The sequence below is a fragment of the Pogona vitticeps genome, chromosome 2 (genome assembly GCF_051106095.1).
Source record: "Pogona vitticeps strain Pit_001003342236 chromosome 2, PviZW2.1, whole genome shotgun sequence".
NCBI classification, from domain to species: domain Eukaryota; kingdom Metazoa; phylum Chordata; class Lepidosauria; order Squamata; family Agamidae; genus Pogona; species Pogona vitticeps.
Window position 1 is genome coordinate 25,113,133 of NC_135784.1, and position 27,984 is coordinate 25,141,116.

Consider the following 27,984-nt stretch of genomic DNA (forward strand, 5'->3'; position numbering starts at 1 on the left):
CAAGGGGGGTTGTGGTGGGTCTTAGGATAGAAAACCTTCCAAACTTGGCTATCTCATGTTGTTGTTGTTTAGTCGTTAAGTCGTGACCCCATGGACCAGAGCATGCCAGGCCCTCCTGTCTTCCACTGCCTCCCATAGTTGTGTCAAATTCATGTTGGTTGCTTCAATGACACCGTCCAACCATCTGTCGTCCCCTTCTCCTCTTGCCTTCACACCTTCCCAACATCAGGGTCTCAGCTTGGCCCCGGCCAGAGAAACACCCCCCTCCCACCACTAATGCTAATGGTTTAGGTAGCGTTCGGACGTTCGATTCCCCACTGTTCCTCCCTCACAAGGGCTGGACTCGATGATCCATAGGGTTCCTTCCAACTCTGCAGTTCTAAGATTATTCAGCTTAAAACCAAAAATGACCCACCAGGGAGGAATGTCAGAGAATTGTGTAAAATTGTACATAGGGTGGAGGGAGTGTTTTTCTCCCATCCCTCTGGACAAAGATGCTGCTTGCTCACCCTATCCTCCTTAAAGCCCGTCTTCTTTGTCTTTGAAGTGCTTACTGACACCATGTAGTAAGGGATTTTTGTCACAAAATACCCAGATCCTCCGCTTCCACTTAAGGGGAGCGAATACACCGGAATAGCAAAATTCTTTAAACCTAGGACAGAGGAAAAAAAAGGTTAATTCATTTTCCATCCAATTCAGAATTCCTGCCTGAAATACAAGAATCTTGAACAATCTATTATAGTAATTTATTAGCGGTTATAATTTTTGTGTATATTTTTGTGTATATTTGTATGTTTTATTTATGTTTCTGGAAGCCGCCTAGAGTGGTCACAGGACCGGATGGGCGGGGTATAAATAAAATAAATAAAATTATAAAAAATAAAAAAATAAAAAAAGAAATGAATGCCCGGCGTTGAGGAACGGCAGAAAGAGGAGCGAGGTCAGCAGATCTGGAGAGGGTTTCGGATTTCTCTCCCAGGCAGAGCCGGGCTCTCAGCCGCCGCCGCTCGCCACCCCCAAAGGCAAGCCGGAGAAAGAGGGGTGTCTTCTCCCCTTAGGCGGCGGGGTGTGTGCGTGTATGTTTCTCTCGCCGAGACCAAGCTGAGCTGCAGTCACGTGAGGGAGAGTGGACCTGAAGTCACGTGATTGGAGGCATTCAGCTGCTGGGTCCCAAGTGGAAAGAAGGAGAAGAGGGCAGGGAAAGGGGGTTGAAGGTAAAGCGGGGGTCGCCTCCCCCCAAAAAAAGAAACCGAGCAGAAGCCGGCCTTCTGGAAATCATACGAAGGAGGTAAGAGAGGAAGGAATTGCTGGTGCAAGAACTGAGCTCGGAAACCCAAGATCCAGCAACAAGAGGACGATAAAGGGGGGCAGTGGGGAGATTTGGGGTCACGAAAGCGGTGCAGGGGGGAGAGGAGGAGGGAGATGAGTTTGAGAGAGGCTTGGCTTGCCACCACTACCTGCAATGTACTCTACGTTTGCTTCACGTGCCTTCTTTAGTTAGGCAGGTTTATATATATTATATATATAACGTTTATTTGCATTAGCCAAATGCCATAGCAAAGTAAATATAAACTCTGCAGAGATATAGAATCGACGCATCTGAATCAAAATAACAGATGAGTACATATGCATCGGATAACTATACCTACCAAAAATTGGTCAGATGAAACTATACTGTATAAGATTTTGTTGTTGTTGTTACTCCTTTAGAAACATAATAGTTAGGCAGGTTCTGCCTGTACTTCTAGGAATGAAGAGGAAGAGAAAGAATTAGGGGAGAAAGAAAAAAAAATCCACCCTGAGACTTAAGGTTTTTCAAACTGTCCTTGTCCACTGCAAAATCTTAGGACAGGTAAATTGTGACCAAACTGAACCTAGAGTTTACACGATGGGTTTGATCCCTCTTGTATTCATTTTTTTTCTTGGTTTCCCTGAAATTTTCAGAACATGCGAGAATTGGATTTCAATCAGAGGGAATGAAATTGTTATATCTTTCCTTATATACATTTGGTCCACAATTTGTAATTTGTCTGATCAAGCTTCCGATGTGGGGATGGATTACTTTTGGCTGACCAGATGTTCTGGGACTACTACTCCCGTTAGCTCTGTGAGGCAGGAATGATGGGAGATGTAGTCCAATATTTGAAAAGTCACAGATTCCCAATCCATATTCTAACCACTTGCAGAGCCTTGCAGGTGAGCAGGGCGACCTCCACTTCTTGTTCCCTCTCCACATAGTTGCTCACAGACATCTCCCAATTCCTTCTATTGATTTCTAAATACGGAAATAGGAAACAGGATCAATCAACTGAACTGGTGAAACACTAGGAAGAAAAACCTTCAGAACACGGCCAAACAGCCCAAAAAACCTACAACAATCATCGGATCCTGGCCGTGAAAGCGTTCGAAAATAAATCAAGTAAACCTTTGAAAGGTATTAGAGAGAAGAACAAGGAGTGTTCTAAAGCATCATGTCTCCAGGCAGTTTATTTATTTATTACATTTATATCCTACCCATCTAGACTGCATCTACTCTCAAATAGAAGTTGTTCTCAAATAGAAGTTGTTTTGGAGTGATGCAGAAAGTCTAGTTGATTGGTTTGTGTCGGCTTGGGTTTTGGCTTCCCATCGCAGGCATCTCCTTTCCCATAAGAGGACAGAGCACCTCACCCGCAATCCTCAGCCTTGCATTCTCATTGCTCATCTCAGGTCCCAGACTCTCTCTCCAAAGGGGCAACCCAATGTCCAAGCTTGTCACTGGATAAGGACAAGTTCTGGAAGGGACTTTGGCAAATAAGAGCAGACGTGATATCCTGATCTGACTGGGACATCTTGTTTCTAGGTCATTCCATCTTGGAGAACATGGAGAACACATCCCAGCACGGCACAGGTGAGGGAAGTGAAACAGAATCAATATGAATTACCCATGTGTGCTTCACTCGAGAGCAAAAACGAACGCGGTGGAGCCCTCCCTATCTTGCTAGACTGGAGTCCTCCCCATTTGCCAACAGCACCAATGAGGATGAGGGCTGAGGGGAGCTACAGCCTTAGCAAGATCTGGAGGGCCACCCCTGTGACAAACCCAGACCTACTGGGATCTGCCACACGTTAACTAAGCTGCCACCAACCATTCCCTGTAAGAAGTCACACAGACCAGGGATGGATTTTTAACAAATAAAAGAATAAGGTTTATTAAATACAACACACAGGGAAAATAAAATGATCAGGTGAATAAGATATAGTAACGTGGCTTAGTCTCATTCATACATGCATACAGTTTGGTTCACACAGAACCCTTAACTTGGAGCACAGACCCTGAACCTATCAGTTCTGGCTAACCAACAGACACCTGAACCTATCAGGTTGGTACTCTGACACACAGTAGTACCCTGTCTGACACACAGACTCCCACACCAGCTTCTTCTTCCCAGCTGCTGCTGCTTCACATCCCAGCGTCTCCTAACTTCTCCACACAAGCATCACATATATATACAGTACAGCCCCTCCTCCTGATGTCCCGCCTTCCACTCCCCATAGGATGGAACTTTCCCTCCAAACCCATGACAGACAGGTAACATCAGTGCTGTATGTAACACCTCCCCTCTTTATAAGTTGTTTTGTAGGGGGAAAGCTAAGGTGCTTTTTCTCAAAAAACAACCTGAATAAAACACACAACAACAGTTATACATACAATATCATACTTACTTATACTTACATTCTAAGTTAACCATAGCAATTAGGCATTTAAACATTTACCATATACATTACATCAATTTACCTTTATTCACACAAACCAAGTTCAAAAAACAGGTACATTTAACTTTTTGTCATCAATATATATACATAGTCCATGTTCTTTCGCCGTCTTCAATCTTCAGGTCTTCTTGACAAGGCGTCAGCAACACAGTTCACTGACCCTCTGACCACCTTCACTTCAAAGTCATAGTCCTGTAGGTTTAAAGCCCACCTCATAAGTTTGCTATTGTGGGTTTTCATTGTCTTTAACCATTGCAGTGGTGAATGGTCAGTGCACAGAACAAAATGTCTTCCCCAGATGTAAGGCTTGGCCTTCTGGATCGCGTAGACTATGGCCAAACACTCCTTCTCCACGGTTGCCAAATGTCTCTCACCTTTTTGAAGTTTCCTACTCAGGTAGGACACTGGATGCTGGTCACCATTCTCATCCTCCTGGCACAGAACTGCTCCTACCCCGCTGTTAGACGCATCGGTGTAGATGATGAACTCCCGGTCGAAGTCTGGAGCACGCAGCACTGGATAGTTGATTAGCGCCTGCTTCAACCTCTGGAACGCCTCCTCACAGTCGCTGGTCCACGGGATGCGGTCATCAGCCTTCTTCCTCGTCAGATCGGTCAGCGGAGCCGCAATCTCGCTAAACCTCGGGATGAACTTTCTGTAGTAGCCCACCAACCCAAGAAATGATTTGACCTTTTTCTTGGTGTTGGGTCTAGGCCAATCACGAACAGCTTCTATTTTGGCCTCTAGGGGTTTTATCACTCCTCCCCCTACCATGTGACCCAAGTATTTTATTTCTGGGCTACCCAGCTGCAGTTTGTTCTCTTTGCAGAGCCTAGGCCAAAGCACTTCCTCCCCTGGGTCAAAGTGCCTCTCCCTGCCTTCCTGGTCATCCCAAGCTTTCTTTCTGACCTTTTGAGCTTGCAGGGTCTCTGCTGCTAGCTCTAGGTTTCTCTTTAGGTCATTCCTCAAAGAGTCTATGTATGTCACAACGTCTTGTGGGTCATCCTGGGTGATCTGCTCCCAATTTTGTTTGATCAAATCAAGGGGCCCTTTCACCCTTCTCCCAAATAAAAGTTCAAACGGACTGAACCCGGTACTGGCTTGTGGCACTGATCGATAAGCAAACAAAAGGGATTGCAGCTTCTGGTCCCAATTGTTTGGATTCTCTGCCAAGTAAGCCCTAATCATGCGCATTAGAGTCCCATTGAACTTCTCAGTTAACCCATTACTTTCAGGATGATAGGCAGTGGTTTCCTTGTGCTTAATTCCACAGATTTGCCATAAGCGTTTCATGAGCTTTGATGTGAACGATGCGCCCAAATCTGTGATTATTTCTGAGGCAAATCCCATCCTGGACATATACCCCACCAAGGCATCTGCCACTGTGTTAGTTTCAATGTTAGTCAAGGGAATGGCTTCAGGGTACCTCGTGGCATGGTCCACAATGGTGAGAATGAACCTGTTCCCCCTCTTTGTGGCCTTGGGCAAAGGTCCCACAATATCCACCCCTATGCATTTGAACGGAGTGTCAATCACAGGCAAAGGGCACAACTTTGCTTTGGTCCTGTCGCGGTTATTCCCCTGCCTTTGACACACATCACATTGTTTACAGAACTCCCTGATCTGCTTCCCTATGTCAGGCCAGTAAAAATTCTGTGTGATTCTCTGCTGTGTTTTGTTCACCCCTAAGTGTGCAGCAAACATGTCAGAGTGCCCCCTTTGTAAGATCATGGGGCGATACTTTTCAGGTACCACCAGCTGACTTCTGATCCCATCTCCCCCTTTTGAGGTATTCCTCAGGGTCTCTCTATATAAAATCCCCTTTTTCTCCAGAAATCTCACTGGGGTTTCAGGTGTTAGCTGGGCGTCAGTCACCTGTTCAAAACACTTTTGGAGAGTGCCGTCTGCCTTTTGCTCTTGTCCAAATCTGCTGTCTGTGGTTAAGGTTTCCACCACAGCTTCTGAACTCCCCCCACCTGCTTCCGTCTCTGGCTCATCATTACCCCCCTGAACTGTCCCCGTGGTGGCTTGTTAACGTGTAATCACTAGCACCCTTTTCACATGTTCAGCCAGGTCATTTCCCACAAGCACGGCTGCTGGCAGAGTCGATGAAATTGCTAGCCGCCAAACTCCCCTCCAGCCTTGAAAGTTGACAGGTACCTCCGCTACTGGCAGAGAGATCACCTGCCCCTCAATCCCTGCCACCTTCATGCTCTCATTTGGGATTAGATATTCCCTAGGAATAATATCTGGATGGCACAGGGTCACCTGAGAACAAGTGTCCCGCAGCCCCCGATACTGACGGTCAAGTATTCCTACGTCCACCCCTGCTGTCTCAAACAACTGAGAATCTGTTCTCACCAGCAGGCAGCGCCTGACCTCTACAAGAGGACCATTTTCCTCAGCCTGATCAGCAGATGTAGCTGTTCCAGATTGAGTAGCCATGGCAACAGGCTCCCTCAGTGACAATGAGCCTTGCTCTTTCTGGACACAGAACACAGCTTTTGGCTTGGTTCCACTCGAATCCTGAGGCACAATTCCTTTTAGCTGCTTTAATTTCTCACACTCTGAGATTAGATGGCCCTTTCCCTGACAGAAATAACATTTTCTGGTGTATTTTGATTCTCTCTCATCTTGTTTTGGTTTTCCCTCCAAAATCTGAGGTCTTGGTTTCATTTCTGAGGGCTTCCCTTCACCATGGGCCCCTCCCCCTTGCTGGCTTTTCCCTGGTCCCTGAGAGTACTTGCTGTAGGTCTCTTTGGGTTTTCCTACAGATTTCTCCTCACCTAAGGGCTTTCTTATCTGGTAAATAAAATCTGCGATCTCGGCTGCTTCGGCCACAGATCTAGGTTTCCTTTCCCTCACCTGGAATTTCAGTTCCCCATGCAGGACTGAATAGAACTGTTCCCGCGCTATCAAGTCTTTGAGCTGCTGAAAGGTCTCTGTCCCCTCCTGAGATAGCCATTTCTCTAGCAGCCTCACCAATTGAGCCCCCACTTGGGTAAAAGTCTGCTCCGGTTTCTTTGTGAGGGACCTGAATCTTTGCCTCAGCTGTTCTGAATTTATCCCATGTCTTGCAAACACCAGTTTTTTAAACTCTGCAAAATCTCTCATCAGTTCCTGTGGCATCTCTGAATAAACCTCAGCCAGGCTACCACTGATTAAAGATCGCATGATGGTCATCTTCTCAGTTTCCCTCACTGAGAAGTCCACAAACGCTCTTTCCACTAAGGAAAAGAACACCTCAGGACAATCTCCCTTGTGGTACACAGGGAATTTCTTCAGGTCAGCTTTAGACAATTGGCCTCCCTCAGAATCCCTATTGTTATTATTGTTCTGATTCATCAGTTCCAATTTCCTTAACTCAAACGCCATTCTTTCTTTTTCCAGAGCAATTTTCTCTCTCTCCCTCTCTATCTCAAATTGCCTTTGTTTCTCTCTTTCCCTTTCCTCCATTTCCCTCACCCTCAGTTCATGCTGTTGGGCTAGGAGCAATTTTCTGAGTTCTGGGTTCTGCTCTCCTGTGCTGTCACCCTGCACTGAGCCAAATTCATCCTCAGAACCTTGGTCTACCTGGGGGTCTTTCACTTCACCCATTTCTGCCATCTGGCTTCGAGTCAAGGGCATAATCCCCCCCCAGAACAGGCTGCTTTAAAAAGTCAAGCCTCAAAATAAAACGACCACTTTTTTTTTTCTCTTTTGCCTCAGAACCAGCTTTCCCTATAGATTGCTGCTGTCCTTCAGCACTACTTGCAACTGTAGCGAGTTAGAGTCTACCCCCCTCTGCTGGGCCTCTCAGCAGGCAGGCTAGATCACTGCTGTTTCACAGTTTTGCCTCAGCTTTTTTCCCGCCAAAACAAGTTGCCTCAGAGCTCCCTAATCTAGCCCCCAATCTGAGGTTACACGTTCTTCTACTAGTGCACCCCCCCGTGAGGCACACCTAGAAGATTACCTACGCGCTCTCAGATTGTCCCTGACTAGACCCCCCTTGCTCTGGGCACACTTGCCAAGGCTTTGCTGGACCACTGGACAACTGGACCAGTCGTATCCCACACGCTGGACACCAATCAATGTGACAAACCCAGACCTACTGGGATCTGCCACACGTTAACTAAGCTGCCACCAACCATTCCCTGTAAGAAGTCACACAGACCAGGGATGGATTTTTAACAAATAAAAGAATAAGGTTTATTAAATACAACACACAGGGAAAATAAAATGATCAGGTGAATAAGATATAGTAACGTGGCTTAGTCTCATTCATACATGCATACAGTTTGGTTCACACAGAACCCTTAACTTGGAGCACAGACCCTGAACCTATCAGTTCTGGCTAACCAACAGACACCTGAACCTATCAGGTTGGTACTCTGACACACAGTAGTACCCTGTCTGACACACAGACTCCCACACCAGCTTCTTCTTCCCAGCTGCTGCTTCTTCACATCCCAGCGTCTCCTAACTTCTCCACACAAGCATCACATATATATACAGTACAGCCCCTCCTCCTGATGTCCCGCCTTCCACTCCCCATAGGATGGAACTTTCCCTCCAAACCCATGACAGACAGGTAACATCAGTGTTTCTAGGTCATTCCATCTTGGAGAACATGGAGAACACATCCCAGCACGGCACAGGTGAGGGAAGTGAAACAGAATCAATATGAATTACCCATGTGTGCTTCACTCGAGAGCAAAAACGAACGCGGTGGAGCCCTCCCTATCTTGCTAGACTGGAGTCCTCCCCATTTGCCAACAGCACCAATGAGGATGAGGGCTGAGGGGAGCTACAGCCTTAGCAAGATCTGGAGGGCCACCCCTTCTTCACTTCAGCCCGAGAAATTTGTTGAGAAAAGAATAGCTTGAGTGGGTTGGAGATCAGTCTGTCTCTTTTAACCCCATTTTCTCCTCCTTTTTCTCTTGATCAGGGTTTCCTAATGTAATAGTCAAGGTGGAAGAAGAGGAAAAGCTGAATGAGCATGAATTAGAGACTTTCTCAAGGACCAGCTCAGGTGAAGGATGGGCTACCAAGGGCCATTAACTGTAAAGAAATGTCGGAGTCACGTTGCACCTTTCTAGCCTCTTTCCCCTTGCATTCTTCCAGTGCTCCTGCTGTGGGACTGTGTGGTGGAAGCAGACCTTTCTGCAGCCTGTATTTTATTGTTAGCAGTGCGTTCCTAAGGACAGGATCACCAATGAAGTTCTGTGAAAAGTCACATAATTTTCACGTAATTATACTTGTATATAAGCAGAAGGCTTTAATAAAAGCAGCAAATTCCACCCTGCAAGCCTGTTGTACAGCACCCCTCCGCCCATGGCAGCAGGGCCAATTAGTCAAGGGTAAAGGGCCCCAGCCAGTGAACCGATGAAACCTTTCAGCTCTGCTAACCGCCTGTTCTTGCTGCTTTCATCCGATTCAGGATTCCCTGATACAGATGTGAAGACAGAGGAGGGAGCAGAGTCGTACAACCAGGAATCTATGGAAGGTAGAAGTGTTTCTGCAGAGCAGTCGGGTGAGGGTTTATGTACCGTTCCCATCAGCCAAAGCCAGCGTGAGCAAATTTTCAAGTGTTTGTCGCTCCAGGCAATTAATTGATGAATTCATTTCAATCCTGTTGACTATCTTTTCTTGCCTTTTTAATTTCCTATAGGATTTCTGGACATTGCCATAAAGCCAGAGAAGGAAGAGGGGTTTTGCAACCAGGGATCAGAGGAAAGCAGAGATGCTGCTCTTTGCCAGCCAGGTGGGATAAATGTTCATCCGGTAAAGGAACTGGATTTGTTGATCTTTCTGGCCTCTCCCTGCTCTGCAGTTCTACGATTGATTGATGCTTGCACCCAGTGAATGAACGAATGAAATATGGCACCCTTGCTGACCATTTCCTCTTGCCTCTTTCCTTTCATTCAGGATTTCTTGATGTTGTCATAAAGCCAGAGGAGGAAGAGCAGACGTGCAAACAGGAATCCGTGGAAAGTGCAAGAGTTTCCTGGGACCAGGCAGGTGAGGGGAGCAGTTTGCATCGTTTTCCCACCGGGGCCTGGCCGGATCGGGTCCCTTCCAACTCTACAGTTCTAGGATTCTGTGGTCCTTAAAGCTCTTCAGTTGACAAAGGACTGTGGCCGTCTTAAGCTCCTTTTCTTGCCATTTCCCTTTGATTCAGAGTTTCCCGGAATTGTTGTAAAGCTAGAGGAGGAAGAGCAGCAGGACAGTCCACGAGTCGAGGAAAGGACCAGCATCGCTGCAGACCGGCCAGGTGAGGTAGCGGTTCATGTACCTGCATTGCCAGAGGGTGGGGTGGGTGGGGAACATGAACTTTGGGACATTCCAAGGCTCTGTGATGCCATTGTTTTCTGATTCCTGTCACCCGCCAGGTGACGAAACATCTCATTCATTGATGGCCACCTGTTGTCCCTTCCCTCCTTCCATTCAGGAGTTCCTAACCTTGTCATAAAACCGGAGGAGGAAGAGGGGCTCTTTAACCAGGGGCGTCAAGGAAGTGCAAGTGTTGCTGGTGAGCAGTCAGGTGAGGGAGCCCTTTGCATTGGGACGGGGTTGAGCTGGATGACCTTTGGGATCCCTCCACGTCTAGGGTTCTATGACTCCACCATTCCTGCAGCCAATTCTATGACTGCCTCCCTGCCCACTACCTTGTTTTGTCTCTTTTCTGTGATTCTGTATTTTCTGAGGTGACAGTGAAGGAAGAGAAACCACCATGCATCCTGGATCTTCATGGCTCTGAGGAAATTGAAAGCATTACCGCTGAGCCGGCAGGTGAGTGAGCCATCCATGTATCTGAAGAGCCAGGACTGGGATGCTGCCTTCAACCAAGCCAGATTATTTTTTTGTCCCTCTTCCAAATCTCATGCACACGTGAAACCAATTCAAAATTGTCCAGAAGATGAGACAGGACTAAAAACTAAAAAATGTGAAATGTGAAAGTAGAACAAAAGGCTTTCACCTAGAACTTGAAGGCAGCAGGAATATGTAAAAGGGGAAAAGAGTCTTTGTAATTTATTGTATTTATTTTTGCTCTGATATTCCTTCTCTTTCAGGATCAAGATTCAAATAACTTTGTGCTTCTTGTTCTCAGATAAGCAGAGAGAAAAAAAGTTTTGCCGTGAATTGGATCTTGCCAAACACCAGCAAACCAATGTAAAGGAGGGACATTGGTGCACCGAAAAATTGCACAAAAACACTGTGCCTGGAAAATGTTTTGTCCAACAGATGATGCTGACAGATCACAATAGTATCTATACTATACATGAGATGTCTAGGAAATGTTTTCCTTGGGATTCACATCCTGTGAACCACGATCGTTTAGGCTCAGGAGAGAAACCACATGAATGCCAAGAGCATGAAAAACATTGTGCTCAGCGTTCTGACATTATGAGACAACAGGCAATTCACACAGGACATAAACCATGCAAATGCCAGGAGTGTGGGAAAAGTTTTGCTTTCAATTCATGCTTAGCAAGGCATCAGAGGGTTCACACAGGAGAAAAACCATACAAATGCCAGGAGTGTGAGAAGTGTTTTGCTGAGCTTTGCAATCTTCGAAAGCATGAGAGAACTCACACAGGTGAGAAACCATACAAATGCCAGGATTGTGAGAAACGTTTTGTCTATAATATACAGCATGTATGTAATAAAACAATCCATGCAAGGGAAAAACCATATAGATGCAAGCAGTGTGGAAAATGTTTTGTTCAGAAGTCACAACGAGTGAGACATCAGGCAGTTCACACAGGAGAGACGCCATTCAAGTGCCATGAGTGTGGGAAATGTTTTGCTCAAAAAGCAGTTCTAGAGAACCACCAGAGAATCCACACAGGAGAGAAACCATACAAGTGTGTGCAGTGTGGAAAATGTTTTATTCAGAAATCACAACTAGTGACACATCAGGCAATCCACACAGGAGAGAAGCCGTACAAATGCAATGAATGTGGGAATTGTTTTGTTCAGAAGTCACAACTAGTGACACATCAGGTGGTCCACACAGGAGAGAAACCATTCAAGTGCCAGGAATGTGGGAAATGTTTTGCTCGAAAGGCAAACTTTGTGATCCACCAGAGAATCCATACAGGAGATAAACCATTCAGTTGTGAGCACTGTGGAAAATGTTTTGTTCATAAATCCCAGCTAGTGACACATCAGGTACTCCACACGGGAAAGAAACCATACAAGTGCAAAGAGTGCGAAAAATGTTTTGCTCAGATTTCAAACTTTCTTTACCATCAAAAAGTCCACACAGGAGAGAAACCATTCCAATGTCTGGAATGTGGGAAATGCTTCATTCGTAAATCAGAATTTGTCAGGCACCAGAAGGTGCATACAGGAGAAAAACCATACAAATGCCAGGAGTGTGGGAAATGTTTTGCTCAAAAAGCAGTTCTTGTAAGCCATGAGAGAATCCATACAGGGGAGAAACCATACAAGTGCCAGGACTGTGGGAGCTGTTTTGCTCAAAAGACAAACTTTGTGATCCATCAGAGAATCCACACAGGAGAGAAACCATACAAATGTAAGGAATGTGGAAAATGTTTTGCTCAGAAGTCACAACTAGTGACGCATCACGTGATTCACACAGGAGAGAAATTATACAAATGTAAGGAATGTGGGAAATGTTTTGCTCAGAATACATGCCTCGTCATCCACCAGAGAATCCACACAGGAGAAAAACCCTATGAATGTCAGGAGTGTGGAAAACATTTTCCTCGGAAAGCAGAAGTTGTCAGGCACCAGAAGGTTCACAAAGGACAGAAACCCTACAGATGCCAGTTGGATGTTTCACTCAGAGGTCATACCTTGTGATGCTTTACATCAGTGGTTCTTAACGTGGGTGATAATGCCCCCCAGGGGGCGATTTCATTGTTCAGGGGGGCGGTAGAACAAAAAGGGGCGCCGTGGGGGCGCTGGAGCAGAAGGGGGGCAGTAGGGGGGGCGCTGGAGCAAGCTAAACCTGCTAAGATGGCTGCAGCCTTTTTACAGTGTGCATGAATATATATTTGCCTCCAATCTTAATTTAGTTTCAGAGTTTTTGTCTTGAAATTTTTAGTTCCTGTATTGTGGTTTGTTTTTATGCCCTTTTTATATTTCTTTTTGCGTCTTAAAATTCGCTTGCAACTAAATCATTAAATGTTACTTTTTGTGGGCATTTCATTTTCTTGGAATTGAATTTTGTTTTCAGGGGTCATTGGATTTAAGTGTCATTCATTCATTCATTCATTCATTCATTCATTCATTCATTCATTCATAAATAAATAAATAAATAAATAAATAAATAAATAAATAAATAAATAAATAAATAAATAAATAAATAAATAAGAAACATATCATCACTGCGGGGAGGTGGGCGATGATAACTTCCTCAATGGCTCAAGGGGGCGTTTTTTCAAAAAGGTTAAGAACCACTGCTTTACATAATTTGCAACGGGGGGGGGGGGGGGAGACTCTATTAATGCCAGCACAGCAGGAAACATTTTTCCTTTCAGTCCACAATTTATTATCCACCAGATGCCCAGACAAAAGAAACAAAATTAAAAGTTAAAAAAATTGTGATAGCTTAAAGAATGCTATGGTTGTGTATCACACTGAATAACATTATATAATGGAACTAACCACTGAAACTGGTATTCCTGTTGTTAATTATTTGTGACAGTTGTTCTGTTGTTGTTTTGTTAATCCCTTTCTCTATGACTTTTGGTTTTGCTTCATTCTAATATGTCTGAAGAAGTGAATGTATCCACGGCATCTTGAAAGGTGACTTTAAGGTATTAAAGTTAGCCTTTAAGGTAGCACAACGTTATTGTTTTCCAATATTTATATCTGGATCTGGTTACACGGATTAATGTGGCTATTTTGAAAATTGCCCACAAGAGACTCCACACAGGCGTGAAACCATACAAACGCCAAGATTGCGGGTCCGTGTAGGGAAGAAATAGTGAGAAGTTAGGAGGCACAAAGAAATATGTCACAGATCCACCATTCCATGTAAAATACCCAAAATGTACCATTTATGTAACCCATCATCATCATCATCTTAGAGCTGCAGAGCTGAAAGCGATCATAGAGTCCAGCCCCTGTCAGGGAGGCATAGTGGGGGAATCAAACTCTCAACGTCTGGTTCCGCAGCCAGAAACCTAAGCCACAGTCAAATTGCAATACAAGTGAAGTTCTGTTTTGAAGTTCTATTTTTTATGTTATTTATGTTAACATACTGAATACAGAAGCAACAATTTAAGTGGATGTATAAAAAAGAAGAAACTACAGCAAAAAGTGGGTACATACACTGCACACACATTTTACTCTCCTCACAGGTAAATTGCTTTGCTACGAACAGCCTCATGATGCAGTGGTTAAACTGCAGCACTGCAGTGAATACTCTGCCCATGACCTGAGTTCAGTCCTTGGCCCAGGTAGCTGGCTCGAGTACCCAGCTTGCTGGGTAGGGGTGCAATGTGTAGCCTGTATAATTAAATTGTAAACCGCCTGGGGAGTGCTTTAAGCACTATGGGGTAGTATATAAGCTGCATTTCTTTAATGGAAGATATAAGAATTTTAATGATATGTAGACTGAACGCCCTGCATTTGGTGGCGGTGATGGGATGCGAGTGTCACATTTATGAGGTAGAGTCTCTCCAGCTGAATGCTAGAAACTTACTATTGTTTCATTTCTTTTTGAATGCCAATAATTATATTCCGATCTGACACAGGGAACCTCTCATTGCCAGGCTTAAGAGAGATTAATTTTCTGAAGTACAAGTTTACTTTTGCTGGGATGGATCATTTTGTAACACACAAGCTTTTCTGAATTTGCTGACTGGCTTAGGGAAAGTGGAAGTTGCATGTTTTATCAGATGAAAATATATTCTTATTCTGGCATTGTAATTAAATTATAATTTGTGTTTGTTTAGATTTAGTCTGATTCCTGTATTGGTAACTTGTTTTTATGTGTCTTTTCTTTTTTTATATAAGTTTGGAAAAGCTCCAGGGGATTAATAAGTAATAAACAGCTATTTGAAGAATGCTGAAAGCTATGTGTTAATAGTTTTATTTAAGACTGTTTCTGCTTCAGTGTGTTTCCTGTAAAATTAACATCTGTTGAGTGAAGGAATCTACAAACATGGCACATTTTAGACAGCTGTGATAAAACAGAAAATTGACACATTAACTTCTGTGTCTCTACTTTTGAGGAAGGGATATGTCAATATTCCTGTCAAATCAGGCTGAGGACAATCGATGCCCTTCCTTCAGGACTGTTGGGGAAAGCAACTTTGGAAAAGCCGTTCAAATAGGAGGAAGTAGATTTTTGTGCTCCTGTTAAAAACCCTATGGCAGCAACTGCTGCCAAAGGAAGGCGATTCATGCTTAGTTTTTATGGAGAAAACTGCCAGTTCTTTCAAGGGTTTGAAAGGATGTCCATGTTTTATACAGAGAATATCAACATCTTCATTCAATACCTATCCTTCTGGTGATGGCAGGCTCACAGGGTCAGACTGCACATTGCCACATGGATGAGGACTATCCTATACAGTAGTACAATGGCTCCCTGCCTTCGGACCCCAGAAGTTGTTGGGCTGCAACTCCCAGAAGCCCTTGCCAGCACAGCTACTGGTGAAGGCTTCTGGGGGGTTGCAGTCCAAAAACATCTGGAGAGCTAAAGTTGGGAACCACTCACTGCTGCAGTGTTTGGTTTTTCTCCTTCAGCGACCTTGCCATCTGGTCCATTTTTATAACTCTCCACTGTATTTCTTCACCGAAATCGATCCCCTTTGAAATACCTCAGAGAAAGTTTGCAACTTTAGGAGTCCTGAAGGCTCCACAACGCCCGGTTGGAACCCATGTGAGGCAGTAGCCCCTGGATGGCAAGGGGGCTGGAGAAGTGTTTTTCCTCACAGCTCCTGCAGTGAACCTGAGGAGGACTTGTCTGTGAAAGGATAATGGGGGAAACAAGACACATAGAGAAACACCACCTTAGAGGGGGCCTGGGAAGGGTGTGCGTGAAGTGTCTTGTGTGGACTCAGATGCAGAGTGGCTGGTCTGCTGGCAGGCTGGAAGCAAAAGGCCACCACGGAATGGCCTATTAACATGACCTCTGAGGAAAAAGCCCTGGAGAAGGAAGTCCTTGCATGTTGCTAAATCAGTTGTAGGCCCAAGATCGAACTGGCAAACTCCGACCTCTGGGGGAAAAAATCATATTTTTAATACAGATCTTTTCTGCCTCCACTTGGTGGCAGCCATCTTCTGTCCTTTTCCTTCCCCCTATTATTTTTTAAATAATTTTCCAGTCACATGTGGTCAAATTTCATTTTTATTATTTTAATAAGTTCCTAAGCACCTTGGGGACACTGTTTTTTTAGTGGAAAGGTGGGGTATAGATGGAATGAATTAATAAATGAAGTCATTTGCTTTGAGTTTCCTGTCATTGTGACGTTGTTGCAAAATTCTGTGTTGTAAACTGACCAGAGTGGGTAGTATATAAATTGACTGAGTGATTGATTGGTTGGTTGATTGGTTGGTTGATTGACTGATTGATTGTGATGGGTGGAATCCACCAGGCTTAGTACAAAGGTTCCTAACACTGAAGACTCTTCGGTGCTCACCTCCATTGTGGTTGTACTGGAACATTTCTCATTTATAAATCTGATATAATGATGTGGCAGAGTTAGTACTTGTAAGGAAGTAGTAACCTAAGGTGCTGTGGAAAGGTGGAGGTACCATCTAAGTATTTTTGGACTGAGACCCTTTGTTCTTCAGAAGGAAATCTTACTGGACTTGCAAAAAGAGATGCTACACCATTTTGCAAAGCCAAGCTGACAATTCCTTGCCCCCAGAAATGTTTTGTGGAAATGGGATGCAGGTGGTTTAACTCAAGATATACCTCCCATGTTTTTACTTGGTATTATTGTCTCCTGATTACCTCTGCCATAGTAAGAATGGAAGTATTTCCAGCTCATGCCCAGGCTTTTTTGGCCCCAAAAACTGCCCCAAGAGATTTTAAGGAGGTATTTTGAAGAGAAGGAAGATTTTGGGAGGAAATAAATTAGGGAAACCACACAGAGTGAATGAAGGCCACCAACTAGAAGGGGGAGCAAAGGAGACAAATTTAATTAACACAATTAATTATAAACTACAAGCACCAGTTTTTTGGGGTGTGTGGAATCTAACAAACTTGTATGGATAACTTAAAAGCTGCTTGATGGCTTTTGCTTATTCCTCGAAAATGTATTATCTTGCTATCATCTGCATTTATTGACTGACTGAGGCGTACATTTTGAAACAAAATATTATTTTTAACAATGAATAAGTTACTTGCTGGGTATTTGTGATTATTTCATTTCATTTGACTTCTCTGCAAATCTTGACTTCTCTGAAAATGGAGACAGACACAATTTCACTCTGAGTTGGATAGCTCAGTGGTTTAGGTCTCTGGCTGCAAAGCCAGAGGTTGGGAATTCAGTTCCCCACTGTTCTTGTTTAACAAGAACGAATCTTGTAAGTTAAATTAGTACAAAAGGACATCACACATCCCTGGATATCTTGAGCAAAGATTTACTCAGGAGTCTATATAGTTCAGGGTGTTTCTCAGTCCTTAAAAGGTCTGCCATGCATGATCTAGAAAACAGGCCTCTGATTCTGAACCAGCCAAAGTTTCAGTGAGTTTACGATTGAGTCCTGATGAAGACAGAAAGCCACCAGTGCCTGAGAATGGTTATCACATAGATTGTTGATGGCAAAACTTTATTTATTTATTTATTTATTTATTTATTTATTTATTTATTTATACATACATACATACATACATACATACATACATACATACATACATACATTTGTAAAAGTTCAAATCTGTACTGTGCTTCTATGCTTATGGCTCCCATGAAGCAGATGCGCCGTATATATCTATAGATAGATAGATAGATAGATAGATAGATAGATAGATAGATAGATAGATAGATAGATAGATAGATAGATAGATAGATAGATAGATAGATAGATAGATAGATAGATAGATAGATAGATCCAAATGGCAGAGAACCACCCAACAAGTTTACAATTCAATACCTTATCCCATCTCTGTATCAGGGTGGGGTAACGAAATTGTGCAGCCTGTTTATCTGGTTAGCAGGAGCTGGGACAAGCGACGGGCGCTCACTCCGTCATGTGGATTCGATCTTACGACTGCTCGGGCTTCTGACCTTGCAGCACAGAGGCTTCTGCGGTTTAACCTGCAGCACCACCACATCCTCAAAGACCCACATAGGGCAGCCCCAAACCAGTGTATTGGCCACCCAGATGCTTCAAAAGTGGAGGGAGAGGGGCTCTTAATACTGCCACTCAAACAGCACTGTGTTAACCATTCCCTTATTGGATTTTTTTTTAATGAAAAAGACCTAAAGCAGCAGATGCAAAACATGAGAAGGTTTCAAATGGAAAATGTCAGTGTCCGGAGCCTTCCAAAATCCTTTGCAAGAGGCCAATACAATACTAGGGATGCAACCTAAAGCTGTTTTCTGGACCCATAGCAAAATTCTACGAATGAGTCAATACACAATAGAAAAAATCTTGCTTGGAAGCATCCCTTATGATTGCTGGAGATGGAGACTCCTCGGGGCAGGGAACTGAACGATCAATCCGCAAGGCTAACAAGAGGCGCCAAGCGGGGAGAGAGTCCAGGATCAGGGCAAGATCTAGAAAGATCTTTGCTCTAGAAAGGGGCAAAGGCTTTGGCCAGAGTTTCTCCCCCTATAAAAGATGCTGCCTTTAAAGATTCCCCTCCTCCCTACCCCCAAAACACGAATCCATGCCCTCTAGCAGTCGATTAGGTAAGGCTTCGGTTTGCCTTGCCAGGAGCCGAGCTTGGCTTCAGTCACATGATGAGAAGTGGGTGGGAAAGCAACATCGCCCTCAAAGGAGCAGTAAAGGGAGCACTTCCGAAGTAGAAATCGGAGTCGGAGCCGGGTTTCTGGCCATCAGGAAGGTGAGGAGGAGGAGGAGGAGAGCGGGTGGGGGGTTACCGGCGGAGCCACCGGCTGGAAGAGGGAAAGGGAGGAAGAGGAAGGGAGTGGAAGGCGGTGGGGAGGGCGGGGGAAGAGCGAGCTGTAAGACAGTCACATTGCAAGCATGGATTATGGACACGCATCAGCCCAGGGTCTCCTGGCACGAATGAAAGCGAGGTTGTGACGTGCTTACGTCAAACTCTCTAATATCAGGGCTGCAGGGCTCGGGTGGGTGTCAGTGCCCCGAGTTCTCCTGATCGACCCCCTTTCCCCGTCTCCTTTTAACTCCCATCCTGCGGACAGCGCCTTTGTTCAAAGAAGAGCATCTCTCTTGGTTTAGTCTGGACTATCCAGAGATCCGTACCGCAAATCTTATAACCCATATGAAGACTCTCTCTCTCTCTCTCTCTCCTCTCTCTCCGTCCCTCCCCCCATTAAGCTTTATTTTGATTTCCCAACTGGAGGAAGACCTATGGTTTGTGGATGAGCTTGTCTCGGATAAAATGGAGGTTACATCACAGGGCTGTGCAGGTAAAGGAGAAAAAAAACACAGGAAACCTTATAACAGAGGTTCGGGGTAGGTGGGATATTGACCCCTCCGGATGCTGTTGGGCTGCAGCCCTCCTTTACCATGGCCAGGGGACAGATTTGCTGGATCACCTGGAGGGCCATATCATCCTCGCACCTGGTGCAGACACTTGATACCAAGTCCAGCCTTCTTCTGTTGGCAGGGAGGTCAGTCTGTCCCATTTCACCCAATTTCTCTTTCTCCTGCTCAGGATTTTCTGACGTGATGGTCAAAGTGGAGCAAGAAGAGGAGCCAAGTGGCCTCTACCAGTTGGGATCCGAGAGATTTCCAGGAACCAGCTCAGGTGACAGATGGGCTGGTAAGGGCTTTTTCTTTTCCCTGGCTTCGTTCTGAGTCATTTTTTGCATGGCCAGGGGTTGGGGATCATGGAAGTTGTAGTCCAGAACGTCTGGAGGCGTCCCGGTTCGGGAAACCTCCCTTGACACAACCACATCCATTTTTTGAGATGCCGGTGTGTCACCTATGTTTGACAGGCGACTTCTTCAGCCTATCTGGGCTATTGTTGCACTGGTGAGCATTGCAACACCTCTACGTGGTCACAAGTTTCAGCTTGAGCCATCGCAGAAGGTCCATCAGAATCCACCAGTAGATCTCTGGGGGGCTACTGGCCTATAGACAAGAATGTCTGCCTCCCAATAGCCACACTATTAAGGAGCTGTGCTTAATTAGTTGCTGAAACACTGTAGCCCTGCAGGCCATCTCTTCTTACCCCTTTCCCCTCACTTCAGGATTTCCTAATCTTATAAAACCAGAGAAGGAAGAGGACCTGTATTATTATGGATCTGAGGAATACCCCAGAGGTGCTGGAAAGCAGTCAGGTGAGGAGATGTTCCTTTGACTGCACGGATAGGGAACTGGGTTAGTTGATCTTTGGGGTCTCTCCCAACTGCAGTTCTGTGATTCTATGATTTTACAGTGATTGCAGCTGGTTAAATGAAGCATTGCATCCCCTTTTGACCCCCTCTTCTTGCTTCTTTCCCTTCATTCAGGATATCTAGACGATTTTGTTAAAGCAGAGGAAGAAGAGGGGCTGTACAGCCAGGGAGCTGAGCAATGCGCAAGTGTTGCCTGGGACCATTCAGGTGAAGGATGCGTTCATATCTCTGCATTGGAAAAGGACTGGGCTAGATGACCTTTGGAGTTCCTTCCAAATTGTAGGATTCCTAAAACCAGTGGGTTTGATGAAGCCATGCAGCTGTACTAACCACTTCCTTGTGTCATGTTCCCTCCATGCAGGATTTCCTGACGTGGTTGTAAAGCCAGAGGAGGAAGAGGAATTTTCCAACAAAAGTGGAAGCGTAGCTGGTGTTCCTTCAGGTGAGGGAGAGGTTTGTATAACTTCATGAGCGGTAGGTTGGGCTAGATCAGTGGTTCTCAAAGTGGGGTCCCTAGATGTTCTTGTATTGCAGATCCTGGAAATCCAGCATAGCAAGTGATGAAGGCTTCTGGGAATTGCAGTCCAAGAACATCTGGGGACCCTAGTTTGAGAACCACTGGGCTAGTGGGACATTCCAGGTCTGCAGTTCTGTCTTAATACAATGGCATGATTCTTGCAGCTCATTAAAAATAGCATTATGGCTACCGGCTTTGTTTTCTTGCCCTTTTGCTTCAATTCAGGATTTGCTGGTGTTGTCATAAAGCCAGAGGAGGAAGAGGGGCAGTGCAGTCAGAGATCTGTGGGAACTACTAGTGTTACCTGGGACCAGGCAGGTGAGGGAGGTCTTTATATAACTGGGGGTTCCCCATCAAGGCTACTTCATAGTATGTTGCCATACACGAAATCATAGTATTTGTCTGTGTTCCCAAGTTCCAACATTGACTTTTCTGAGCAACAGCCCTCTTCAGAGTTTCAGGCAGACAGTCTTTCTCATCACTTGATCCTTTAAATGCAGAAATGGGAATTTCTTTTTCCTCTGATAAAATTGGTGACATTAAGGTTTCCCATAAACAAGGATCTTTTGGTGGTAAACAGCGCATTAGCGATACAAAATGCAAACAAGCAAATAATGATTAAAACAGTGCACAGTAAAACCATGATCGAACGAGCAGCAGAGAGACAATACTCTGGCGCATGTGAAGCCAAAAAGGAACAAGCAACAGAACAAGCAACAACAAACCATGTCAAGATCTAAAAGCATTAAGATTATGTCCTAAAATGCTTACCTTTCAGCAGTTAAATAGAAATGCAAGCAATCAGGAAAAGAATGCATGGTCAGTGTCTCCAGGTAGGGAAAGGACGCCTAGAGTGGTCTTTTAGGCCAGATGGGCAGGGTATAAATCAAATAAATAAATAAAATAAATAAATAGGGAATGCCAGCTTTGACTCCAAGGCCTGTCACCAGGCTACATGCATTGCCATGTACAAGGGAATATGTCACGATACAGAAAGATGTGTGCATGTGTGGTCCAGGTGGCATTATCTCAGAAGAAGCCTCCTTCCCAATCCACCCCTGTTCTTTTCCCCAGGCAGGAATCCCTCATCTAGAATTTTATTTTGTTTTTCCTGTATGCAGTTTTTAGAAGATTTTATCGCATAAAAATAACTCCTTGACTGAAATCTTGTTGCTTAGCATAGTAAGTTGAAACTAGAATAGGCCCCTTTCAATCAATGCAACTTTTGAGGAGTTGACACACCAATCCCCACTGATTCAATGGGCCTACTCTGTGACTTTTTATACTAAGCAACTGGATTTCAGCCGCTGAGTTCTTTTCACATCAACCAAGTAATTACAAGAAGGATACTTTTTTCCTACCAGTCAAGAGAAACAGTTTAAAGTTGGTAGATCTACATAATTCATTGCTGAAGCATTGCAGCCCAGCAGGCCATCTCTTCTTGCCTCTTTCCCTTGTTTCAGGGTTTTGTGACTTTTTTGTAAAGCCAGAGAAGGGAGAGGAACTGTGTAATCATGGATCTGAGGAAAATGCAAGCGGTGCTGTCAACCAGTCCGGTGAGGGAGATGCTCATGCAACTAAACTGATGGGGGAACAAGGTTAGCTGATCTTTGAGGTCTCTCTCAACTTTGCAGTTCTCCGAAGCTATAATTCTACAATTCTCCAATGCGTGGAGTCATTTAATTGATGAAGCATCGCATCCCTATTGATCGTCTCTTTTCCCCCTTTGTTCAGGAGGTCTGGATGTTTTCATAAAACCAGAGGAGGAGGAAGGGCTGTACAACCATGAAGCCGAAGGAGGTACAAATGTTGCCTGGGACCAGTCAGGTAAGGGAACCATTCATATGATCGCCTTAGCAAGGGGCTAGACTTGATAACCCTTGGAGTTCCTTTCAAATCCTACAGTTCTAGATGTTTGTGATCCCTAGAGCCATTTGGTTCCCGAAATAATGCAACCGTACTCACAACATTTTTTTTTTGTCCTGTTCATTCAGGATTTCCTGACATTCTGGTAAAGGCAGAGGAGGAAGAGGTGCTGTATAGCCAGGGAGTGGAAGAATGCGCAAGTGTTGCCTGGAACCATTCAGGTGAAGGACCAGTTCATACCACGGGCATTTGCAAAGGACTAGGCTAGGTGACCCTTGGAGTTCCTTCCAAATGCTGTTGTTCAAGCGCTATATGCTTCCTAAAGCTGATGGGCTGATGAAGCCGTGCAGCTGTACTAACCACTTCCTTGTCTCCTGTTCTCTCCATTCAGGAGTTCCTGACTCTGTTATAAAGCCAGAGGAAGAAGAGGAATTGTTCAAGGAAAGTGCAAGTGTTTTTGGAGACCAGTCAGGTGAGGGAGGAATTCATAGAAGAGCAGCATTAGCAGAGGATGGGGTGAGGTGGACCTCGGGACGTCCTAATACTGCAGTTCTTTCATTTCTCTGCTCCTATAGTTGTAGTCCATTAATAGCAGAAGCATTGAATCTCTGCTGATTAGCTGTTTTTGCTTCTTCGCTTCAGGATTTCATGCCATTGTTATAAAGCCAGAGGAGGAAGAGGGGCTGTGCAGCCTGATATCTGGGGAAAGTGTAAACATTGCTGTTGAACAATCAGGTGAGAGGGAAGTTTGTATTACTGGAGGCTCAGCATTGCGATGGATCCATAGGATGTGCTGCCTTATGCCAGGCCATAATATTCATCCTTATCACAAGCCCAAACATCAGTTTTCTGAGCAACAGCTCCTCAGATTTTCAAGCAGATGGTCTTCCCCATCACTTGATCTTTTAAATGAAGAGATAAGGTCAAGGAAACCCCTTGCTTCTTAATTTTTTCCTTTCCTTTTTCCTTTCCTTTTTTTGTGTGTGTTCAAGCTGACAGTCCCTGGGAATTTATCTTTTGGAAAGTAATCTGTATGCTTCTTCATATGCTTCTTCTTTAGAAGTCCTTGGAATTTTAAATTCTTGCATATAAATACTAGTGTTAGGTCCTAGGTAGCCCCATAGTCTCTGGGTTTTATTCAGTGATACTTAGTGAATGGTGTTCAGCTTGGTTTAGGATTTCACAAGGCAATGGATCATGAGAATTTCCCAATGACTGTCCTGCACAGCAATTGCTGATTTGGCCTCTAATTCATGGATGCTTCAATATTGACTCATTGTTTTGTTCTATTTATACAGTTTTGTTTTTTAACAACAAACCCCACCACCATTTCTTAATTCTGACTCATTAAGCATTTGTAGTTGATTTTTTTATATTTAAAAAAAGATATGGTTTTGAAAGAGGTGAGCTCAGAAGGTTTCTCAGCAACTACAGCAGGGAAAATAACATCACAGCATTTCATCTTCCCTTTCCTTTGGGATTTTCCTAATTAAAAGTCCCTTTTATGCCGATTAGGGTCCTTCTGCCCAAGCATCACAGTTTAATCTTGTTTGTTCTTTCCTTCTTTACAGTAGAAAACTGCGGGAAAACAAAAATGTGCATCAAGTGTGGGAAATGTTTCACCTGCAATTTGGATCTGGCCAGACACCAGAAGTCCCATGAGGAAGACAGAGAGAAATCCTACAAAGCCACCAAGGGAACATTTATGCTTCACCAGAAGGCCAACACTGGAAATAAACACTTCAAGTGCAGAATGTCTGGACAATGTAAGCCACTTGCCGGCCACCAGAAAATCCAAGCAAAACCACAACGATACAGATGCCAGGAGTGTGGAAAATGTTTTAGTCACCCTTCAAAGTTTCTGAGGCACCAGGCAGTCCATACAGGAGAGAAACCATACAAATGCGACTGGTGTGGAAAATGTTTTCCTCAGAATTCACATCTTGTGACACATCAAGTAGTCCACACAGGAGAGAAACCATACAAATGTGACGAGTGTGGGAAATGTTTTTCTCAGAATTCAAACCTTGTGATGCACCAAGCCGTCCACACAGGAGAGAAACCCTATGAATGTGAGCTATGTGGAAAGAGTTTTGCTTATAAATCGGACCTTGTGAAGCACCAAAGAGTCCACACAGGAGAGAAACCATACAAATGTGAACAGTGTGGGAAATGTTTTTCTCAGAATTCAAATCTGGTGAAGCATCAGGCAGTCCACACAGGAGAGAAACCCTATAAATGTCAGCAGTGTGGAAAAAGTTTTCCTCAGAATTCAAACCTTACGATGCATCAAACGGTCCACACAGGAGAAAAACCCTATAAATGTGAGCAGTGTGGAAAATGTTTTTCTCAGAATTCAAACCTAGTGATGCATCAGGCAGTGCACACCGGAGAGAAACCCCACGAATGTGAGCTGTGTGGAAAGTGTTTTGCTTATAAAGCAGATCTAGTAAAGCACCAAAGAGTTCATACAGGAGAGAAACCATACAAATGTAAACAGTGTGGAAAATGTTTTTCTCAGAATTCAAACCTGGTGACACATCAGGCAGTGCACACAGGAGAGAAACCATATAAATGTGATCAGTGTGGAAAGTGTTTTTCCCAGAATTCAAATCTTGTGACACATCAGGCAGTCCACACAAGTGAGAAACCATACAGATCACAGGAATATGAAAAATATTTTGCTCACGGTCCACACATTGTGAGCAATGAAAAAGTACACAAAGGAGAAAGAACATATAAATGCCAGGAATGTGGGAAATGTTTTGCTTCCAGTTCAATTCTTGTAAAACACCAGGGAGTCCACACAGGGGAGAAACCATACAGATGTCAAGAATGTGGAAAATCTTTTGTTTACAAGGCAGATCTCGTGAAACACCAGAGGGTGCACACAAGAGAGAAGCCATACAAATGTTGTGAGTGTGGGAAATGTTTTGCTCAGATTTCAAACCTCGTGATGCATGAGAGAGTCCACACAGGGGAGAAGCCATTTAAATGCCAGGAGTGTGGTAAATGCTTTGCCTCCAGTTCAGTCCTTCTGAGCCACCAGAGAGTCCACACAGGAGAGAAACCATTCAAATGTGAGGAGTGTGGTAATTGTTTTGCTTGGAGAGGCAACCTTGTCAAGCATCAAAAAGTTCACAGAGGAGAGGCTCCGTACAAATGCCAGGAGTGTGGAAAATGTTTTGCTTACAATTCAGATCTTGTGAGCCACCTGAAAATCCACACAGGAGAGAAACCCTACAAATGCCCAGAATGCGGGATATGTTTTGCTTCCAGGTCTGACGTTGTGATCCATCGGAAAAATCACACAGGAGAGAAACCATACAGATGCCAGGAGTGTGAGAAATGTTTTGCTTGGAATTCACAGTTTCTGAGGCATAAGGCAGTTCACACCAGAGAAAAACCATACAAATGTGAGCAGTGTGGAAAAGACTTTGCTCGGAATTCAAATCTTGTGACACATCAAGCTGTCCACACCGGCGAGAAACCATATGAATGCCAGGAGTGTGGAAAATGTTTCTCTCAAAAGGCAAAGCTTTTCAAGCACTATAGAGTCCACACAGGGGAAAAACCATACAGATGTCAGGAGTGCGGGAAGCTTTTTGCCGCAAGCTCAGCCCTTGTGATCCATCAGCGAAAACACACAGGAGAGAAACCTTACAAATGCAAGGAGTGTGGAAAGTGTTTTGCTTGCAATACACATCTTGTGAGGCATGAAAGGATCCATACTAAAGAGAAACCATATAAATGCCAAGATTGTGAGAAATCTTTCACTCAGAAATATCAATTTATGATACATAAGAGAGTCCATACGGGAGGGAAACTATATAAATGCCAAGAATGTGGAAAATGTTTTGCTCAGAATGCACGACTTGAGACTCACCGGGCAATCCATACAGCAGAACAGCCATATAAATGCCAGCAGTGTGGGAAATGTTTTGTTCAGCGTTCACGACTTATGAGGCACCAAGCACTTCATACAGAAGAAAAACTAGTAAAATCATAGCTTTGTACCCCTGGAGGACACCTCAGGTTTCCCAGGGTCCAGTTTTGTGCTGAAATCCATACAGAGCCCATACCTGATGGCAGGGCATCCAACCTCTGTTTAAAAGCCCCCATCAAGAATGCTCCATCAGTTTCTGAGGTGGTGATTAGACCCATGAACGTATATTCATTTCAGGATGGAAATAAAAGCTAAACAAAAAATAAGAGGCGATTATGAACATAAGAAGAGCCCTTGCAGGATCAGGCCAAGGGTCCATCTAGTCCAGCTTCTTGTATCTCACAGTGGTTCCCCCCCAGATACCTCTGGGAGCACACGAGACAACTAGATCCCTATCTCCTGATGCCACTCCCCTGCATCTGGCATATGGAGGGACCTTCTTTTGAAGCCTGGAGATTATACATTCCCATCATGGCTTGTAACCTGCGATGGACTTTTCCTCCAGAAATCGGTCCAATCCCCTTTTAGAGGCATCTAGGCCAGATGCCATCACCACATCCTGTGGCAAGGAGTCCCACAGACTAACAACACTCCGGGTAAAGAAAGATTTTCTTTCATCTGTTCTCACTCTCCCAACATTCAATTTGGCTGGATGTCCCCTAGTTCTGCTATTGTGTGAGATGGAATAAAGAAATAAATCTGTAATACAAATATCACCATGAACACTTGAAGACCGCCTCTTCAAACACATTCATAGACAAAAGAGGAAATCTACATTTTGTTAAAAAATTGGCAGCGGGGTTTTGTGAGATAGGTAAAGGTTCCCCATAACATTTAGTCCAGTCATGTCCGATCTAAGGTGCAGTGCTCATCCCCGTTTCCAAGACGTAGAGCCAGCATTTGTCTGTAGACAGTCTCCGTGGTCATGTGGCCAGCATGACGACACAGAACGCTGTTACCTTCCCACCGAGGTGGTACCTATCTATCTACACTCATTTTTACATGCTTTCGAATTGCTAGGTTGGCAGGAGCTGGAACAAGCAACAGGAGGTCACTCCATCGCGTGGATTCGATCTTACGACTGCTTGGTCTTCTGACCTTGCAGCACAGAGGTTTCTGCGGTTTAACCCACAGCGCCACCATGTTTGTGAGATACTGATTATCAAAAGAATAACTATGTTAGGAGACTTTAGAGGTGTTGTCTAAAATGAAACACATCTTTCAATAACGACTGCTTGCTTTGCACCTTAAGAGATAAACAGTCGTGGTCTTGGGGAATGAGAAGTGAAAATTAAAACAATGTTATTTTTGATACCTCTTTGTACTGGGGGGAGGATCTTAGCGCTATGGCACTTCTAGGTCAAGTATATATAAGAGGGCTGTGTGTTTTAGAAGCCAGTTGGAGATAAAGTTTTTCTTTCACTCGTGGTTCCTTT

At 44.3% G+C, this 27,984-nt stretch overlaps 1 protein-coding gene across 39 annotated transcripts; it reads left to right on the top strand.

The window, feature by feature from the left end:
* Positions 1-257: 257 nt before the first annotated feature.
* On the top strand, positions 258-27,976 carry LOC110070110 (uncharacterized). 39 transcript variants are annotated; one of them, XM_072988647.2, is made up of 13 exons: positions 18,541-18,736; positions 19,195-19,286; positions 19,535-19,642; positions 20,073-20,162; positions 20,334-20,426; positions 20,581-20,661; positions 20,962-21,054; positions 22,200-22,334; positions 22,471-22,563; positions 22,731-22,823; positions 22,994-23,074; positions 23,245-23,337; positions 24,174-27,976. In XM_072988647.2, exons 2-13 carry the CDS (start codon positions 19,259-19,261, stop codon positions 26,609-26,611), a joined length of 3,426 nt encoding a protein of 1,141 aa, XP_072844748.2. In that variant the 5' UTR covers positions 18,541-18,736; positions 19,195-19,258; the 3' UTR covers positions 26,612-27,976. The 39 variants fall into 39 exon arrangements, with proteins under 39 accessions (XP_078244590.1, XP_078244592.1, XP_078244593.1 ...); XM_072988649.2 differs by having other exon boundaries at positions 19,535-19,627; XM_020777734.3 differs by lacking the exon at positions 20,962-21,054 and having other exon boundaries at positions 22,200-22,292.
* Positions 27,977-27,984: the final 8 nt, after the last annotated feature.